This window comes from Capra hircus, chromosome 28 (assembly GCF_001704415.2).
Source record: "Capra hircus breed San Clemente chromosome 28, ASM170441v1, whole genome shotgun sequence".
In the NCBI taxonomy this organism is placed as follows: domain Eukaryota; kingdom Metazoa; phylum Chordata; class Mammalia; order Artiodactyla; family Bovidae; genus Capra; species Capra hircus.
This window is the reverse complement of record NC_030835.1, coordinates 31,437,310-31,457,840: the sequence shown is the minus strand read 5'-3', so window position 1 is coordinate 31,457,840 and position 20,531 is coordinate 31,437,310. Positions and strand designations below refer to the sequence as shown.

General features: G+C 40.5%; 1 protein-coding gene across 4 annotated transcripts in view; it reads left to right on the top strand.

Moving 5' to 3' along the window:
* The window catches only part of BICC1 (BicC family RNA binding protein 1), a 349,743-nt gene that overhangs the window by 95,729 nt on the left and 233,483 nt on the right, over window positions 1–20,531 (top strand). For 3 of the 4 annotated variants that reach the window (XM_018042242.1, XM_018042241.1, XM_018042243.1), the window contains exon 2: window positions 4,340–4,386. In XM_018042242.1, coding sequence (XP_017897731.1) covers window positions 4,340–4,386 — 47 coding nt within the window. Of the gene's footprint in view, window positions 1–1,628; window positions 1,714–4,339; window positions 4,387–20,531 lie in introns of those variants that run through there. The other variant, XM_018042244.1, reaches the window with a different exon arrangement.

Genomic DNA, 20,531 nt, shown 5'->3' with positions numbered 1-20,531 from the left:
TTCAGTAATTAACTAGACTTTCCCTGTAGTTTGGGGGATTGTAATAGTTTACACCTGTCTCAACTTTTGCTGTTTTTATTGGCTGTGGCTTTTGCCATCCCATATTTCTTATGAAGCAAAGCTATGAAATAAAATAGGCCAAAGCATTGGAGAAATTATAATAAACATAAAAAATGAATTGTTCAGCTTAAAATGTGAAATGCTCTACCTGCACAATCCATGAAGCCATGTTTCAGTAGTAGTGAAGTAATTTATTCCTGGAATTCTATGTCATGAAAATAAAGACAGTTGCTTTCATTGGCAGGAAGATTCCAAAGGTTTTTTTAACCATCAAATGATTAACTTTCGGAACATCAGGCAGGCAGAAATTGTTTTGTAAGGACAGTTAGAAAAAGCCTGCTAAATCATTACATGTGTTTTCGTGTTGCTGTGAATGAAAAAGATGAGGCTGTATCAGTGTATAAGAATGTGAGGCTTGATAGAACTGTTGTACCACAGAATATAGTCAGACTTTTCAAAGGTCACAGAGCTCCATGACATCAAGTCTGGGTTGGCTCATTTCACAGGGCGATGTTTTCCCCTCGAAAAAATCATTGCGTCAAGGTATTATCATACCTCCTATTTTTTCTTGCAGCCTAGCTCTCAAGTGGTCTGCCTGGAAGAACCCTTTAATTTTGAGTCCTAACAGTAGCTACCTAGTCCTAGTGTTAAGAGTAAAATGACTAGCTTTTTAGTGCATTGTCCAGAATAAGAGTAGCTAAGATTTCTAATAAGTTTAATTTGGATGGAGTGGTGACTGTGAAAAGAGCTCTGGGACCCTTGTCCCTAGAACTGAGTTTTAGTTTTGTCTTGGACCTCACTCATCGGGTGCTTTGACTATATGAGTCAAGGTTGTAAGCTGAATGAAGGCAGGGCCTGGCCTATGTTGAGTCACCAGCATGAGACTCACGTACTTGTGAAGTGAAAGAGTGAACTTTCTTTCTATAGAAAGAACATCTTATATACCTAAAAATACTCCACAAACCTCCGTCTTCTCAATCTCTCAGTTTATTCAAGAGGAGTTGTTATTTTGATGCTGAGGAGTTCAGAGTATGGAATTCTCAAATTTGAGCACAGAAGGATCGGGAGGGGAGAGAATACTTGGGGGAAATGTTGTTCTCCCTTGATTGACTTCTCTGGTCTTGGCAGCTTTGCTTGTGTGGAGTCAGTGAAAGTGCAGGAGACCCAGAAACCTGGGGGTGAGGTAAGGATGCTCCCAGCAGAGGGCCGATGACTGGGACTCACCTTGGTTTGTTCCAGAGACCGTGACCACCCACGAGTCCAACCTGAGGCTTGTCCCAAGTCCTTGTGGGCTTAGGAAGTGGACTGTTGTAGGACTTAGGGGAAATTCAGGCTCAGATTTGGAGTTTCTTGTACATAAACATTCTGGAATGAAAAAAGCCAGAGATTTTTGATGGCACCAATTGTTCGATTTCCAGCTGCCCCTTAGATCATAAGGGTGTTAAAGGTGCAGGTTTCTGGTTAAATTTTAGATGTTTTCCTGGTGGGAGCGTAATTATAATTTGTGTGTAACTAAGGAAATTCCACCCCTCCCCCTGCCCCGGCTTTTAATTCATCTAGGGATTGAAAGGCTGGTCTGTGAAGTCTGTTTAGCTGGACTTGGCATGAAGGGGCATTTCAAGGTTGTGACATAATGCGTTTGTCATGAGCAAAGTAAGTATCTTAAAGGAAGTTTCTGGTTTCTGTAATAAAACATCATTGTATCATGAAATTTAAACCGATGAATTTTAAGTTGTGAAGGAGTCTTCTGTGGGTGAAAGCTTTTATCTGCCCTGCTTGATAGGCTTTTGAATATACCTTTGATTGTAAAATTTCTTTTTGAAAGAAGAGTTCCCTTGATGTCACTAAAATTTTTTTCTAATCTTTGTGGCCTGGTAGGCAGTTTTCATTGCCACACAGTTGTATCATGGAGCAAGAGTGACTTTGAACTATTTTTAGCTGTAGAGATAAAGCCAGCCCAAGAGGTAGCTGAGTTGAAGTGTCCCCAGGGCATTTGTGTCATTAAGTTTGGGTGTCGATCTTTTATGTTTCTGGCCCTCTGGCTAGGACCAACCATGTTCACCTTCTTTTCTCTCTCTCTCTTTTTTTTTTGTTCAAAATTGCTTCTTTATGTTCTTTCAAGAATTCACTATTGGTATATTCCCTAGTTAGAGTGAAAAAAATCATAATTTGTAGAGTTAACTGCAAAAAATTTATTTGTGTGACTTCCCTGCTGGTCTAGTGGTTAATACTGCCCACTTTCAGTACAAGGGTGGCAGTTAGGTCTCTGGTCAGGGAACTAAGGTCCCACATGCCACAAGGTGCAGCCAGAATATGAAATCTGTGGCAATGTGTGATTCAGATGCTCACATCAGTGTCTGCGCTCAGTTTGTCCTGTTGATGATGTGTGTGTACAAAAAGTGAAGTTAAGATGGCATTGAAATTATGTGTTTGTTTCCTTTTCTGCTGTAACAGATAAACTTATTATCTTATAGCCAGTGGTCAGAAGTCAGAAATGTGTTTTATTTGGGCTATCCTAAGGTATTGTCAGGGCTGCACTTCCTCCAAAGACCCTAGAGGAAAACCCAGATCCTTCCTTTCCCAACTTCTAGAGGGCGCCTGTATTACTTGGCTTGTGGCCCCTCCTCCACATTCAAAGCCAGCAGTATAGCTTCTCTGTAAGTTTCTCTGCTCTGACTCCCTCCTTTGCAATCAATGCCCTTCTCTCCTGATTCTGTTGTCACATTGCCTTCTTGGACTCTGACCTTCCTTCTCCCTTCTTAAAAGGGCTCCTTGTGATTACAGTGGGTCCACCTGCCTAATTCAGGATATACTTCCCATCTCAAGGTCTTAATTTAATCAAACCCACAAAATCCCTTTAGCATATATAAGGTGACTTATTCACAGTCCAGGGATGAGAACATGACATCTTTGAGGGACTATTTAGCTGCCACATATTAGAATACAGTTTTAAATTTATTATTTCTTTTTAGCTCTTGTTTTATACATTTCCCAAACTCTCTTTGAAAATCACAGAAATGTGTACTCTGTGCTCTGCTTTTTAGATGAAAACATGTCAATAAAAATACACAGTTTTACAAAATAGTAGAAGATATCTTACATTTAACTGTGAAATTAAAGTTGGTGACAAAAGAATTTAGACTTTAATACTGTTTTTCTGGGGCAGAGAGGATTTCTTTGAATTTTGAATTCCCTACTTAATGGACTGATTGGCCACAATTCTTGAGTTTTCAGGAACTTTAGTGAGTGCGCTGGTTATACACACACACAGACATACAGGCGTGTACACACACACACACACACACACGCACACACACACACACGTAGGGTCCCTTGATGGTATTGCCCATTAGGTGTTTGGGGTACCAGTCTTCCAGATTTCAACTTAGAAGTTCTTGCTCCAGCTCATTTCTCTGTCCTGGCCAGGGGGTGGCTTTTCTGTTAACCACTGTTTCACCCCTGCCTGAATCCGAGACCTAGTGTTTACATTCTGAAAGATGTGATTTGAGGCTGTTGCAAGCAAGATGCCATTAGGTCTTTGTTCTCCTCTCTCTGAAGATTAAAAAGAAAACGTCCACAGGACCTTAAAACTTTTGCACATATAAAACTGGGCTTGTCCTTCATTTGTAGGCTACCATTTAGACACAAAAATGTTCAAATACAATGACCTTTAAATTAATCTCAGGTGAAATTTTGTCTGGGACCTTGACCATGACTTTGTAATTCTCTTGTTCTTTTGTCTCTCTCTTTGTAAATGTGCATAAAGGAGTGAATTAAAGTCATGTATGATGCCAGCTGAAATCCAAGTAGATTATATAATCAGTGCAAAGCATAAACCTGAAATAGCTCCGAGGAGGCCTTGTCAGATGAGCCATCACTTGAAAAGGCAGTCTCTTGCTTGGAACTGATTCCAGACAGGAAGTACTCACAGCAGTACAGATGATTCTATTGGTAGTTGCATTTGTTCATATGGGTAGCTCCTTAACTATGAAAAAAAAAAAAACAAGATTACTTTCATCTGTGTGTGAAAATAGAGGCTTGTGAGGGTTTTAGACAGAAAACAGAGTGCGAAGGTATCTAAAGATGTCTGATTGATAGGACTAGTGTTTTATTTTCCATTTCATATCACAGATGAGGCCTGTGAACAGGCACTGAGCTTGGGGAGAGCGAGGCTGGCATCTTGTTTACCTCTGTGTTCTTGTGCCTGATACTTGAGAGTGTTTTGAATACATAGGTTGGAAAACGAAACTATTTTAAATGTATACATTTTTATTTACAGCTGCTGCTGAAGGAAAAGGCAAAAGTGGGGAAGACTTTTTTCAGAAGGTAAGTGACTTTTTACTCCTGTCTTGGCAATAATTAAAGAGGAATGTACCTGTCTCAGTAGCTGCATCGGAAGCCCCTGAAAGCTCCCCTTCTCTGTGAAGGGGACTAGGTTTATAGCTGAAGATGCTCGGGGCAAGAAAAGGGTGGTGGGCTGTTTGGGATAGAACCCTTCAAAGGCAGCTCCCTCTGGGCAAACTTGACGAAGCCTTGGAGGCGAGGACTGCCTTATCTGCTGCCAGATTATCTTCTTTACCTGTTCTCTTTGCCTGTTTCCTCCCTCCTTAAACACATACCTGACCTAGGGAGCTGGAGAGGAGTCTTTCTTTCTTTTTTTTTTAAATTATTTTTTAATAGAAGATAATTGCGTTGCAGAATTTTGTTGTTTTCTGTCAAACCTCAACATGAATCAGCCATAGGTATACATATATCCCCTCCCTTTTGAACCTCCGTCCCATCTCCCTCCCCAGCCCACCCCACCCCATCCCACCCCTCTAGGTTGATGCAGAGTCCCTGTTTGAGTTTCCTGAGACATCCAGCAGATTCCCATTGCCTGTCTATTTTACATATGGTAGCTATCTATTTTACATATGGTAATGTAAGTCTCCATGTTACCCTCTTCATACATCGCACCCTCTCCTCCCCTCTCCCCACGTCAGAGGCTTCATTTCTGGTAAGCGTGACCATGGATAGGGTGATAAAATTGACAGAAGATGCTTACTGGACCTCTCTGCTCACGACTGGTAACCTGGTCTATTACACCCCTGGCGGCCCTCTGTAAGTTCTGACCTTCAGTGAAGTCAGCCTGGCCAGTCATAAAGGGAAACAGGAGTAAAACTGATGGCAAGTGATTTGAGATACTGTCGAGAGCAGTTGATTACTTCTGGTTAGCTGTGTTTTAAAGTAAGTGTTTTATGTAGGGGAAGATGTCTGTCTTTGCCAAGAAGTTGACTCAAGTTCCCATCCTTCTTTCTTTTGAGTTCCTTTGAGTTTATTCTGTTGATATTTGTGTTTGTTGTTGGTATCCAGAAAGCATGTATGTAGGAACAAACACACAGTTTCTCTTACAGTGACACACAGTAGCAACTATGGATGTGGTTAAATATCGCTGTGGTAGGTCATCAAGCTTTTGGAAAATACCTGTGTGACCAGATGTGGCTTTTACAAGTAAGCTTCTTTATTCTCTTGCTTTCTGTGTGATCTGATCTTTTTTTGGTCAAGTTAGTTATTCATCTGCATTTTCTTCCAAGGATATTAAAAGTGAATATTTTCAGAGCTGATACTGGTCTTGCCCTTTCTTCATTCTGAAAATACTTGTTTACCACCTGCTGTGGGCAACACGCTGGAAAGACCAAAATGAGCAAGGCATAGTCCCCGCCCTAAAGGAATTAGTCTGGTGTTTGATTATATAGCTGCCTAAATAGCAGGGGAGTCTGGGCCAGAGAGGATTAAGCTCTTGACTGGGGCTTGAGGAGATTAAAAAGGACTTCTTGAGATCTTTTGAAGAGTGGAAATTAGCCAAGTAGAGGGATAGGCTTGGGTGGGTAGAAAGAGCATTCTGAGTGAAGAAACAGAATGGAGAAAAGCTCCGATGTGGAGAAATTCATGCAGCATTCACATTTCAAAGCATCATCTGAGAGGCCCATAGTGCAGGTGAGGTTTACTGTCCTATATAATGAAGTACCTTCTTTGTATGGGGGTGGGGGTGCATTCCTAAAGGGATTTAATTAAAAATTTGCTGTCCTGGCCAAATAGAATATGCCAGACCACAGTTTTCCATCCCTGCTTTTTAGGCCCCTGCTGTTGAAATTTGTATGCTAGGTCTGAAGCCCCCTTGCTTGGCATTATCTGACATTGGTTCATGTATAGCTTGTACTCAATGCTTGGGCAATTCAGAATCTCTGCTTTTGGCTGGGGTAGGCTTGCCACAAGGCAAAGAAAAGAGAAGACAAATAGAAATCACAGAGTTGCCTTGGTTTGTCTGTGATGGTACAAATAGATGCAATCTATGGAAGGATTTTTTTTTTTTTTTAGTTCTTTAACTTGTAAAGAGATGTAAAAAACAGACTGTTCAGCTTGATATGACTCACATTTTAAAAACGGAATCAAAACACGGTGTATGTGGTCATAAAGGACCTTCATTCTTAGGAGATTTGCTAATATTTATCACTCTTTACAGAGCTATGCATACATTCCAGCAGTTTAAATGGAAACACATGTCTGAATCCGGGAACATACGTGCATCCCACAAACCCTGAGTTGGAATCATGGATTCCATTCTTTGATCACAGGTTAATGAGGTCTCTGAGTAACTAAATGGAGTACTTTTTAATCTCATTTTCTTCTTTAGCTCAATAAAGAGTGTCTTCCTGATCAACAAGGGGCCGTGTCAGATTTGGATACTTACCATGGGAAAAAGCTCCTGTAACTTAATAAAAGTGGAACAGCTCAGATGTCAGAAAAGTAGTTTTTAGTGTTTTGACCAGAGAAAAGAATAAATTACAGCCTACATTAGAATGAAGGAAAGGAGGAGTTTTGAATTGTCCTCCAGGAACTTTCTTTTAGTTGCGTATTTCCCATTTAAAAATAATAGCATTTTGGGAAACATTTAGAAACAAAAAATAAGCCACATTGTTGGTTGTGAGCATCTTTGGAAGAAATGCTTTTTTTCTTTCAGGGAAATGCACATATGAAGGTTATATATGCTTATTATTAGGATATCTTTTGGATTTTGACTCTGGGGGTATGTATCACAAACTGACACTGACATTAAAATCTCTCTTTGAGCTTAGTTTAAAATTGGACTGTCCTCGCCCCTCATTTTTTTTTTTTTTTTAATTATCCTGACTTTAAAAAGCTCTAAGCCTGGAAGTGTAACTCGTGAATTCATACCAGCTCTCCCTGATGGGCTTTCTGGGTGGCTCAGTGGTAAAGAATCCACCTGTGATGCAGAAGATACCGGAGATGCTGTGGATGCGATCCCTGGGTCCGGAAGATCCCCTGGAGGGGAGGGCATGGCAGCCCACTCCAGGATTCCTGTCTGGAGGATCCCATGGACAGAGGAGCCTGGCAGGCGACAGTCCATAGGGTAGCACAGAGCTGGACACGACTGAAGCGACTGATCACGCACACTTCCTGGTGAGAGGATTGGAAGAGGAGGACGAGACTTTTAGATATTATTATTTTTTTTTGTCAAGATATATGTAAAACCATAACAATATGATTATATTAACTATTTTCATTAACAATTTTCAAAAATGAAAAAATAAAACTTTAAATATCTTTAAGAGTAAAAATGGTTCGATTTCTACAAAGGTTGAAATCATAGTTTAACAACTCCTGGGATCATCAGATCTATTGTGTCAAATTTGGAGCCATAATGTATAGTTGTTCAGTTGACTCTGCACTTAAAATTCTCCCCTGGAGTCACAGCTACTACTTAATTTCAAGGAGCTTTCTGGTTTTCTGTAGACTGTTTTGTTGTCTGTGTATTGCCAGGAAGATCCGCTGGAGGAGAGCATGGCAACCCACTCCAGTATTCTTGCCTGGAGAATCCCATGGACAGAGGAGCCTGGTGGGCTAAGTCCATAGGGTCACAAAGAGTTGGACACGACTTAAGCAACTTAGCATGCACACACACAATGTTTTATTTCCACTGATACTCTGTTGGGGTAAAAGACTAACCGGGTATAGCAGATACATCCAACAATACCATGCCTTAAAGAACAGTTCTTTGTTCCACTTTGATGTAACATTTCAAGGAGAGTATTCCAGCTTGGTGGGCAGTGCTGTCTCACGCTGTCAGTGAGAGACCCACATCTCTTCTGTGACTGATTGTTCCTTAAGGCATACATCTCATCTGTATGGTTGAAGCTGGGTCATTACCATGGCCACAGGTGAGCTGATGAGGAGGCGGAAGATGCCCTGGTCTTCAGGTCCAGGTCTGGGTCTGTCGTGTGTCAGTGGTTCTCACATTCTGTAGGAGAAAACTCCTGTATGTGGCCTTATGTAACTGCAGTCATAGGGGTGGGGGGAGGAGTGTCTGGAGGAAATACTGATTTTGCAAGTGCTGCCTAACTAAAGGCAGACTGTCAGGAAGAAGTAATGTGGTCAAGAGGGTAATGTCTCTGTCTTATGCTTTGAAACCTTTTGTATTATCTTGAGGGCTGCTGTGAAAGTGTACCACAGATTGAGTGACTTACACAATAAAATGGATTGTCTCACAGTTCTGGCGGCTAGAAGTTTAGGGTCAAGGTATGGGCAGGGCTCTGCCTTCTGAGTGCTGAGAGAGAATCTGGTCCATGCCTCTCCTGGCTCCTGGAGATTTGCTCACCATCTTTGGTGTTCCTGGCTTCTAGAAGCTTCGACCTGATGTCTGCATGTGGAGTTCTCCCCGTGTGTTTCTGTCTGTGTCCAAATATCTCCTTTTTATAAGGACAACAGCCCTATTGGATTAGGGCTCAGTCTAGTGATCTTCTCTCAATAATTACATCTGCAGTGACCCTGTTTCCAGTCATTTTGCATTTGAGGTACTTACTGGTGGTTAGGATTTCAGCATTATGAATTTTGGGGGATATGGCTCAACCTATAATATCTTTTAATGGAGGAAATGATTTTGTATAAAATTTACTATAGTCAGAAAAATTTGGTAAAACTAAATGTTATCACGTTTTGATACTCAGTTTGATTTATAGATTTTAATTTCCTAGTCACTTATACTAGAGACTTCCCTGGTGGCTCAGATGGTAAAGCGGTAAAGCCTACAATGTGGGAGATCTGGGTTGGGAAGATCTCCTGGAGAAGGAAATGGCAACCCACTCCAGTACTCTTGCCTGGAAAATCCCATGGACGGAAGAGCCTGGTAGGCTACAGTCCATGGGGTCGCAAGGAGTCGGACACAACCGAGCGACTTCACTTTCACTTATACTAAACCTTTTTCTTTCCTTATAGCAAGTCATTTTTAAGTTGTTTATAACAAATACATAATCAACATGCAAGAAAAAGAAAACAATATCTACTTAGTCATCCTACCTTTGAAAGAAAACTACTCTTTATCCATTTGTTGTCAGTCCCTACGTTGTGTCTGGCTCTTTGTGACCTCTTGGATGGCAGCGTGCCAGGCTTCTCAGCATCTCCTGGAGTTTGCTCAAACTCATGTCCATTGAGTCATGGATACCATCCAACCTTCTCATCCTGTGTCACCCCCTTCTTCTGCCTTCAGTCTTTCCCAGTATAGCCATCTTTTCCAGTGAGTTGGCTCTTTGCATCAGGTGGCCTAAGTATTGGAGCTTCAGCATCAGTCCTTCCAATGAATATTCAGAGTTGATTTCCTCTATGATTGACGGGTTTGATCTTCTTGCTGTCTAAGGGACTCTCAAGAGTCTTCTCCAGCATTATTGTTTATATACTTTAGTCCTTTTTTCTATATATAAAAAAAGTATATAAAATGCTTTTAATATTCTGTAATTGGCTGATGAGATTACAAATTAGACCATATTGGATACATCCCAGATGTTTTCCTATGTTAGAGTTTTGCGCATTCTTCAGTAATTGTGTTTTTTATTCTTTGCCTCTAACTATACTTACGAAAGGAGGGAATGGATTCAGCTTTGATCGCTTTCTGTCTAGTTTTTGTCCGCTTGTGATGGCAACTTTAATCGAAACACATGGAAATGATCTGCCAGGAGTTTTACAGCTCTGTGGGCAGTAGCTCATGGCTTACTCACTGTCTGTCCTGTTTCCTTTAATCAGTTCTTTTTTACGTTTCTCTTGTGAAATAACTATGGTGAGATCTTGGAGGGGAAAATGTGTTACACTGTATTAGGTGGGGATGAGTAAAGTGATTGTATTACAAATGTGATTCATCAAAGCAAAATGCTTTAGGAATCTTGGATCCCATTGGCTGAAGAGGGGAAAATCCAGTGAGTGTTGTAATTCATGAAACCAGATTTTCTGTTACATTGGGTTATATACATAATTTTTCCATAAAGTACACATCGCATGTTTTAAATGTGGGGTATTTTATATCCTTAAAATACGTCAGTTAGAAAACTGACCTGTAAACTATGGTTTTTCAGAAGGGCTTATCACTAAGGCCAGTATAAATAAGAAACTGTTTGATGGTTTATGTGGTATATTTTTACTACCCTCAAGTTCATCTTTTTAGGCAAATAGATTACTTTTGTCAGTTTGAGACTGGAAAGTAGCAAATGTTGTCTTCTGGGGTAAATTGCTTGGAGGAATGGCTGGCTCCCTTTGTATCTCAAAACAAGTACATTAGGTGGTCTTAGATGAGGACTACTTAAATATTTTTATTGGAAGGGAGACAAATGTCTAACTACAATTTCTTCTTTCTCCACTGGCCATTAATTTGTTTAGTTTGGATAGCTCATAGTCCTCTGGTCATAGAAATAACTTTGGATTTAATTATTTAAAAGTGCATTCATTTCACTGTAGCTCATGGTATGCTTTCTCTGACACTGAGGCTTTTTGCTTAAACATGTAAAATCAAATTTGATTTAAATAAAATTAGGATATTTGACATTTTAGTCTCAGTGTGTCTTTCAGTAGGGAATATATTCACGTGTTTTGCAATTCAAACATTCCCAAAAGATGTATGTACAGTGGAGTATTTGATGCCACGGTTGTGAAAATGGGCGGAGAAGCCTGCAGAATGACAGGGTTGATTTCGATTCCACACTCAAAGGTTGTCACCAATGGGTGTCATCACAAATGGATAGGTAGGCCTTACAGCTAACATTCAGGGACCCTGAGTTCTTACTCCTGACGACAGCTTTATGACCCTGAGTGTAAGTTTCATTGAGAGAATCTATCACTCTTCTCTTCTACAACTGACTAAATAGAGGTGAGTGGCACATATATGACTTGGAAAAAAGAAACAACCCCCCAGACAGGTTATCTGGTCATCTTTTGCTTACTTATTTATTTTCTAAATTTTTATTGGAGTATAGTTGTGCTGGTTTCATGTGTACAGCAAAGTGAATCAGTTATGCATATATATATATATATATCTCCACTCTTTAGATTCTTTTCGCATATGGTCATCTTTTAGAAAGTTGTTAAAGGTAAGAACCTGTCCTATTTTTAGTTCTTTTTTTTTGCTTTCTGTCTTCCAGCAGAGTCTAGCAGTTAAGGGTTAGTGAGAAAAGATTCAGAAAAAAGACCTTCTTATGTGATTTGCTCCTTCTCTGTTCTTAGTGTGCTCTAAGTTCTGTCTTTGTGTTGGTTTGAGCAAGATGAGCCTGGTGTCAAGCCTGTGTTCTTGAGCGTGTTGTACAGTCACCTGTTGAGTTCTGTCATCGTGTCAGGTATTCTTCGGCAGTCATTTCATACTGCTTTGTGAGAACCACATTTGCTCTTATAGTCCTCTCCCTGCAGCCATGGAAATAGGGGGTGCAATTGAGAGTCCTTTAAACTGGGTGTTTGATGGCCATGAATATACCCTAATTGCTACTATGATTTTTTTAAAGTGACTAATAATAGTGAACGTGAAAAGTAAAAGTCACTCAGTCGTGTCCGACTCTTTGTGACCGCATGGACTGTAGAGTACATGGAATTCTCCAGGCCAGAATACTAGAGTGGGTAGCCTTTCGCATCTCCAGGGGATCTTCCTAACCCAGGGATGGAATCCAGGTCTCCCTCATTGCAGACAGATTCTTTACCAGCTGAGCCACATGGGAAGCCTTGTTAAATAATAGTTACCTATTATTTAATAGTTAAATAATGTTAGTTAACTATTATTAAAAATAATTAAAAGTTATTTAAATAATTATTTTAAAAGTTATAAAATAAAGTTATTACTTAACTAAAGTTATCAAATAAAAAAGTAGTAAAAGTTATTTAAAATAATTGTTAAGTTATTAAATAATTAGAAGTTAAATAATATTTTTAATAGCAAAATAATAGTTAAGTATTATTTATAAGCAATACCATATGAAAGTTTAGTTGTAACTGGTGAAAATGTCCTTCTGTCTTCCTAAGACTCAAAGCATTGGATGCTGTGGAAAATCAAATTGAGTTTATGATTGGATTATTATGTAGGCCTTAAAAGTCATGCTTTTGCCATCGGTATTTAGTGACTTGGGAAATGGATTATCATATCAATGCAAAAATCAGGACAAAAGGCATATAAATAGGTTGACTCAAATTTTGTTATATATATTTGTGCCTTGAAAGGTTACTAAGAAATTATTGTAAAATGTTAAGTTCTGTCTCAAAGGTGAGATTATGGTTGATTTGAATTCTTTATACTTTTTATGGAGTGAACCCGTGTTATTTTTAAAATCAAGATTAATCACCACTGCCACCACCTCATGGAGGAAAACAGATCATAATGGCTGATCTAGGTTGAGGTTGTGCATGAATACATAAATTAAAGCCAGTTTGTAGAACACACAATATTTTGTTGAGAGAAGTGTCAAAGGTCATTTGATTCAGCCTCCCATGAAGTACTGAAGTTCCTTCTGTATCACCGACAGCAGGTATAAAGACCGTACAGGTCTCACATATGTATACAAGGCAAATGATTTTTAGTCAGTGCTGATTTGCAGAACGTTTCCACTTTTTTTTTCATCCACGTGCTCTTTTTGTTTTGCCATTTGGAGGTATAAAATTTTTTTTTGAAGATTTTTTAAAATAACATCTTTATGTCTTCAGACTAAAGGTAATTTAAATTTTATTTATCATATGACTTAATTTTCATACCACTTACCATTCTATTCTCTTTTAGGAGCAGGATCAGTGTTGTATGTTAAATGTGGCAACAATATCTGGTACAGTATTTTGAGCATAGGCTGATGAGTACAGTTATAGTGAGGCCATAATATCCATAGTATAGATATGATCCAGAATTAGCTAAAGCCTATGTAATCTTCAGGCACTGAGTTGGCTTTTTTTTTTTTTTTTTTCTATTCTTCACCCAAATAAAGAGGAATGTTTGGCTTATATTGTCATTGCTAGGTACATAATATAGAATTAAGGATACTAGAATTCTGACTAGCAGGTAAGCCCACTTAGAAACTGCTCACATGCTCTGTCACTGTAATCTGACCTGACCTTTGGCTTGGAGGTCATGTGGCAGCTAAGGTGGCCAGAACATGCAAATGCAGGGAGCATCCTTTGAAAGAGTTCACCTGTCCTGGTACTGTGTAGTGGGAACTCCTGCCTGATTTTCTTTCTTCATTATGGACCCCACAGGGTTCCCCAGAAAAGGGCTTAACCACAGCATGACAGCCTAGTGGGGTAAGGCAGTGACTCTTCATGTGACTCCAGGGAATGCTGTGACATTTAGTAAAGAGCTTTAAACTTTACTGCTTTAAAATGGGTGTACAGGGACTTCCCTGCTTAAGACTTTGCCTTCTAATGCACAGGGCATGGGTTTGATTCCTAGTTGGGGAGCTGAGATCCCACAGGCCTCGTGGCCAAAAACATAAAACAGAAGAAATATTGTAACATTCATTAAAGACTTTAAAAATGGTCCACACCAAGAATCCTTAAAAAACTGGAAATAGAACTGCCATATGACCCAGCAATCCCACTGCTGGGCATACACACTGAGGAAACCAGAATCGAAAGAGACACGTGTACCCCAGTGTTCATTACAGCACTGTTTACAATAGCCAGGACATGGAAGCAACCTAGATGTCCATCAGCAGACGAATGGATAAGAAAGCTGTGGTACATATACACAATGGAGTATTACTCAGCCATTAAAAAGAATGCATTTGAATCAATTCTGATGAGGTGGATGAAACTGGAGCCTATTATACAGAGTGAAGTAAGCCAGAGAGAAAAACACCAATACAGTATATTAACGCATATATATGGAATTTAGAAAGAAGGTAACGATAACCCTGTATGTGAGACAGCAAAAGAGACACAGATGTATTGAAGAGTCTGTTGGACTCTGTGGGAGAGGGTGAGGGCGGGATGATATGGGAGAATGGCATTGAAACATGTAAATTATCATATGTGAAACGAATCGCCAGTCCAGGTTTGATGCATGATGAAAGATGATGCTATGAAAGTGCTGCATTCAATATGCCAGCAAGTTTGGAAAACTCAGCAGTGGCCACAGGACTGGAAAAGGTCAGTTTTCGTTCCAATTCCAAAGAAAGGCAATGCCGAAGAATGCTCAAACTACCGCACAATTGCACTCATCTCACATGCTAGTAAAGTAATACTCAAAATTCTCCAAGCCAGGCTTCAGCAATACGTGAACCGTGAACTCCCTGATGTTCAAGCTGGTTTTAGAAAAGGCAGAGGAACCAGAGATCAAATTGCCAACATCCGCTGGATCCTGGAAAAAGCAAGAGAGTTCCAGAAAAACATCTATTTCTGCTTTATTGACTATGCCAAAGCCTTTGACTGTGTGGATCACAATAAACTGTGGAAAATTCTGAAAGAGATGGGAATACTAGACCACCTAACCTGCCTCTTGAGGAATCTGTATGCAGGTCAGGAAGCAATGGTTAGAACTGGACATGGAACAACAGACTGGTTCCCAATAGGAAAAGGAGTACGTCAAGGCTGTATATTGTCACCCTGCTTATTTAACTTCTATGCAGAATACATCATGAGAAATGCTGGGCTGGAAGAAAGACAAGCTGGTATCAAGATTTCTGGGAGAAATATCAATAACCTCAGATATGCAGATGACACCACCCTTATGGCAGAAAGTGAAGAGGAACTAAAAAGCCTCTTGAAAGTGAAAGAGGAGAGTGAAAAAGTTGGCTTAAAGCTCAACATTCAGAAAATGAAGATCATGGCATCTGGTCCCATCACTTCATGGGAAATAGATGGGGAAACAGTGGAAACAGTGTCAGACTTTATTTTTTGGGGCTCCCAAATCACTGCAGATGGTGACTGCAGCCATGAAATTAAAAGACGCTTACTCTTTGGAAGAAAAGTTATGACCAACCTAGATAGTATATTGAAAAGCAGAGACATTACTTTGCTGACTAAGGTCCGTCTAGTCAAGGCTCTGGTTTTTCTTGTGGTCATGTATGGATGTGAGAGTTGGACTGTGAAGAAGGCTGAGCACCGAAGAATTGATGCGTTTGAACTGTGGTGTTGGAGAAGACTCTTGAGAGTCATGGACTGCAAGGAGATCCAACCAGTCCATTTTGAAGGAGATCAGCCCTGGAATTTCTTTGGAAGGAATGATGCTAAAGCTGAAGCTCTAGTACTTTGGCCACCTCATGTGAAGAATTGACTCATTGGAAAAGACTCTGATGCTGGGAGAGATTGGGGGCAGGAGGAGAAGGGGACGACCGAGGATGAGATGGCTGGATGGCATCACGGACTCGATGGACGTGAGTCTGAGTGAACTCCGGGTGATGGTGATGGACAGGGAGGCCTGGTATGCTGCGATTCATGGGGTCGCAAAGAGTTGGGCACGACTGAGTGACTGAACTGAACTGAACAGGATGCTCGGGGCTGGTGCACTGGGATGACCCAGAGGGATGGGATGAGGAGGGAGGTGGGAGAGGGGGTTCAGGATGGGGAACACGGGTACACCTGTGGTGGATTCATGTCAATGTATGGCAAAACCAATATAATATCGTAAAGTAAAATAAATAAATTATTAATTAAAAAAATATATATCTCTTACTAAATTTGAAAAAAATGGTCCACACCAAAAAAAGTAAAAATAAAAGAAATGGATTTATAGAAGAATTGGCATGTTGAAAAATTGGGTGTGATGGTTATGTCATTTTCTTCTAGATAATGATCTGAATAGTGTTGAATTGGTTTTTTTTGTTTGTTTGTTTTTTGTATTTTCAAAGTCAGACAGCTGGTTTGTGGCAGCCAGGACCTGAAGATGCTTTTTGGACTTTAACTGTTGTTAGTAAAATATAAATTATTTTCTGTAAACTATTGATTAGCATGCTCTCTTGAGCATGTAGACTGTGCCTGTATAGTGAGAAAAGTTCTGGCTAAAGCTGTAAGTTTTGCTAAGTAGGGCTCTGAATTAGGGTCATTGTGGTGCATTAGAGGGACAGCCAAAGGGCTGGAGGCAAATTAGTATGGTAAAATAAATGGTAAGGATTTTGTAATCCTTTGTATTTTGTTTAAACAGTCAGGTTTCAAGATCATCTTAATGTTGGTTCTTCTGAAGTTGGTACCTGTTATTTCTCTATTTTACTTTATCCAGGAGACATACAATAATGGCTTATTGTCATTTTATGAGTCAGTCTTTTCTTCAATTTAGGAATCCTGTCTGGTTTCTTAAAGAACAGCCTTTTACCTGATATATTTAACATTTTGCATTTTATTTTGACTAAATAGATTGCGTTAGGATTTGTCCTTTGGCTAATTCAGCTATTATCTTGCTTTGTCTCTGGTTAGTACTTTTAAATGTATGGACTTTGTCATTTATGTGATTATATGCCTGTCTTTTCATGTCCCCTCCCATGGAAAGGAGAGGAGCAGGCTGTGTTTTGCATCACCTGCTTTCTGGCTCTTCCAGCCTCAGCCAACAGGCCTACATGTGGCACTAGATCCAAAGATGAACCTTCTGTAGATACTGGCCATGACCTGTGTGGCTTGCTCTGAAAACTCTGAGCGAGACTCGTCCCTAACAGATTGGGGAAACTAAAACCTCGAGTGGCTGTGGGACTGTGGAGGGAAATGTCATGATACTGGGTGGGGTCGCGGAGAAGCCAGCAATGGCCGTAAGGGCCAAGGGTAACCTCTGGGGTTATAGGAAGAAGAAGCTGAGTCAGCAGAAGAAACCAGTCCACAGAAGGAAATGTGGGACAAAACAAAAACAACTTGAGAAGCAGATATAGCGGAAGTGATTCATGCCTCTGGTGGGGAGCTGGCAATTTGTGACATTTCTCAAGTTTGAATCGATAAGTGTCTTTGCAGTCTTCTTCCTTTCTCTTGATGCTGTTGAGAAACTGGAAAGCCTTGTAATTAAGTTTCAGATGGAAATGTATAAAAGGTATTCAATTGCTTGAATAATTTCATAATTATCTTATTCAAAGGGAATCCCTGGTGGATCAGCAGTGAAGAATCTGCCTACACTGCAGTAAACTGCCTGCTCTTCAGGAGACAAGGGTTTGATTCCTTGGTTGGGAAGATTCCCTGGGGTAGGACATGGCAACCCACTCCAGTATTCTTGTCGGGGAAATTGCATGGACAGAGGAGCCCTGTGGGCCACAGTCCATTAGGTCCGAGAGTCTGATATGGCTTAGTGACTAAACCACCTCTTCAAAAGGTTATGCTCGTACTTGTTAACAAAATTTGGTGTGTGTGTGTGTAGAATAGTTTAACCCTTCAGTGAGTATCTCAAATTTAGTTGCATCTTTAAAGGAGCAATGTTCTCTAAATAAGACATAAGACATCCTGCCACAATGGGTCATTGAATTATGTATATAGTAGCACATACACATGAATTCTATTCAGACAGAGTGCTCATCATATTATGTCTGACTCTTGTGACCCCTTGGACTGTAGCCCACCAAGCTCTTCTGTCCGTGGGATTTCCCAGGTAAGGATACTGGAGTGGGTTGCCATTCCCTTCTCCAGGGGCTCTTCCTGCCCCAGGGATCGAACCCCGATTTTCTGCATTGCAGATGGATTGTTTACTGTTTGAGCCACCAGGGAAGCCCATTCATGATATACTGATATGTATGTTTTCATGTATAAAAATACATCATACCAGTACATGATGAACACTGTGAATAGAATTCATATATATATATGTGTGTGTGTGAGCGTGTATTTGTATGTGTGTGTGTGCGTATACATATGTATATATATACACATATGTGTTTGTATATGAATAGTATTCTTATTCCTTGGTGGCTCAGACGGTAAAGCATCTGCCTACAATGCGGGAGACCCAGGTTTGATCCTTGGGTTGGGAAGACCCTCTGGAGAAGGAAATGGCAACCCACTCCAGTACTCTTGCCTGGAAAATCCCATGGACGGAGGAGTGTTGCAGGCTACAGTCCATGGGGTCGCAAAGAGTTGGACAGACTGAGCGACTTCACTTTCTCTTTTCAGTATTCTTATTCAGGGTGTTTCTTTTTGGTAGCCAGTTGCCAGCATTATTCAAAGAATCATAAGGTCATCATTGCTGTTAATATCTCTGGTGGAAAAAGGTTGTGCTGTCCTTATTTTCCAAAATGCTTTTCTTGTGGGCGTTTATTGTACATTGTAGGATTTCCTCCTACACCTTGGACACTGGCACTAACATTGTAGTGTTACACTTTTTGAGGGAAGTTTATAGTCAGCCAGCATGCAGAGTGGTTTGTACAGCTGTACAGCATTTTCTGTGTTTCTTAGTAGTGGTTAGGGAGAACACGTTGTTACTCTTTGCCTCTTTAAGTAACATGATCCTTGAATTAAATTATTAAATATCCCGAATGTTACACTCTTATTTTGTATGTTCAGCAGTCGTGGCTTGTCCAAACTAGTTTTTTGGCAGGTTTTTATTTCGTTGGAGGCAAATTCCTTCTTGAAAGGAGCTGCCTTTTAAGTGGTAAAAAAAAAAAAAAAAAAAAAAAAGATTTCATTACCTCTTTTCTCCCCCTTGGTGAAATCAAAATGATCTAGGAGGAGTGTATAAGCGTGCCTTTCTTCCTTAGCATTTATTACTTTTAGTACTTTTGTCGCCCTGGATTATCATTTACTTATTAAAATTTTCTGCTTCTTAGTGGTTAAAGTGATGAGGATTGGGAATGAAGGAATTTAGCCAGAGATGAAACCAACTACAGGCAAATATTATGTATAGAGGCTTCTGTGTTTCCTTCTCGATTTTCTTTCTTGAGTTCACAATCAATTAGTTTTTTGAGGTGGGGGGGAAATCTTCCAATTCCCATGTGCCTGTTTCCTTTGGAGTTACCAAGAAACCTTAATCCCATGCGAATAAGAAAACTTTAAACTCAGTGAGCTTGGAGTTGTTTTCTTAAATAGAACTTCTTCCTGTTATATTTTTCTATGGGGTTTTCCAAGGCAATGGTCCAAATCCACATGTAAGTCGGTAGGAGGTGCTGTTTGGGAAGCTCTGTGGTGTGGTCCCTAGGTTGGTAGGTTGGGAGAGCCTACATTTTTCCTGGTTTCAGCCAGTAGATTGAGAGGGAATATTAACAAAATTGAGGAAATGGTATATTTCAATATTTAATTGGAACATGAGTGTGTCTCTTCTCATTTGCACTTCACTTTAGCTTCCCTCTCACACATTAAAAAACAGTGTGTTAACCTTTCACTTTTCACTTTGATGCATTGGAGAAGGAAATGGCAACCCATTCCAGTGTTCTTGCCTGGAGAATCCCAGGGATGGGGGAGCCTGGTGGGCTGCCATCTATGGGGTTGCACAGAGTCAGACACAACTGAAGCGACTTAGCAGCAGCAGCAGCAGCAATCTCATACTCTATCAACCTGGAGACTTCTGTCACCTTCTGGTTTCATGGAAATACTAAAGCGAAACAAGTGAAGTTGCTCAGTCATGTCTGACTCTTTGTGACCCCATGGACTGTGGCCTACTGAGCTCCTCCATTCGTGGGATTTTCCAGGCAAGAGTACTGGAGTGGGTTGCTATTTCCTTCTCCAGTGGAAATACTAGAGGAGAAATAATTTCTGCCTTCAGAGAGCCTTCAAGCAGAAGGGAATGATGTTCCCAAGAAGAGCTTAGAATGAAAGATTACATACAGGCTATATAAAGACGCTCTTGAGAGTCCCTTGGACTTCAAGTAGATCCAACCAGTCCATCCTAAAGGAGATCAGTCCTGGGTGTTCATTGGTAGGACTGATGCTGAAGCTGAAACTCCAATACTTTGGCCACCTGATGTGAAGAGCTGACTCATTTGAAAAGACCCTGATGCTGGGAAAGATTGAGGGTAGGAGGAGAAGGGGATGACAAAGGATGAGATGGTTGGATGGCATCACAGGCTCAATGGGCATGAGTTTGGGTATGCTCCCAGAGTTGGAGATGGACAGAGAGGCCTGGCGTGCTGCAGCTCATGGTGTCTCAAAGAGTCGGACATGACTGAGCGCCTGAAATGAAGGAGGCCATTTGTGAGACAGTTTCCACCCTCCCTGTGAGCTCAATGCTGTCCAGGTACAGGGTTGTGGGAGAAGGGAAGGTTTCCATCTGGCCCTTGTCCTCAGAAAGGTCA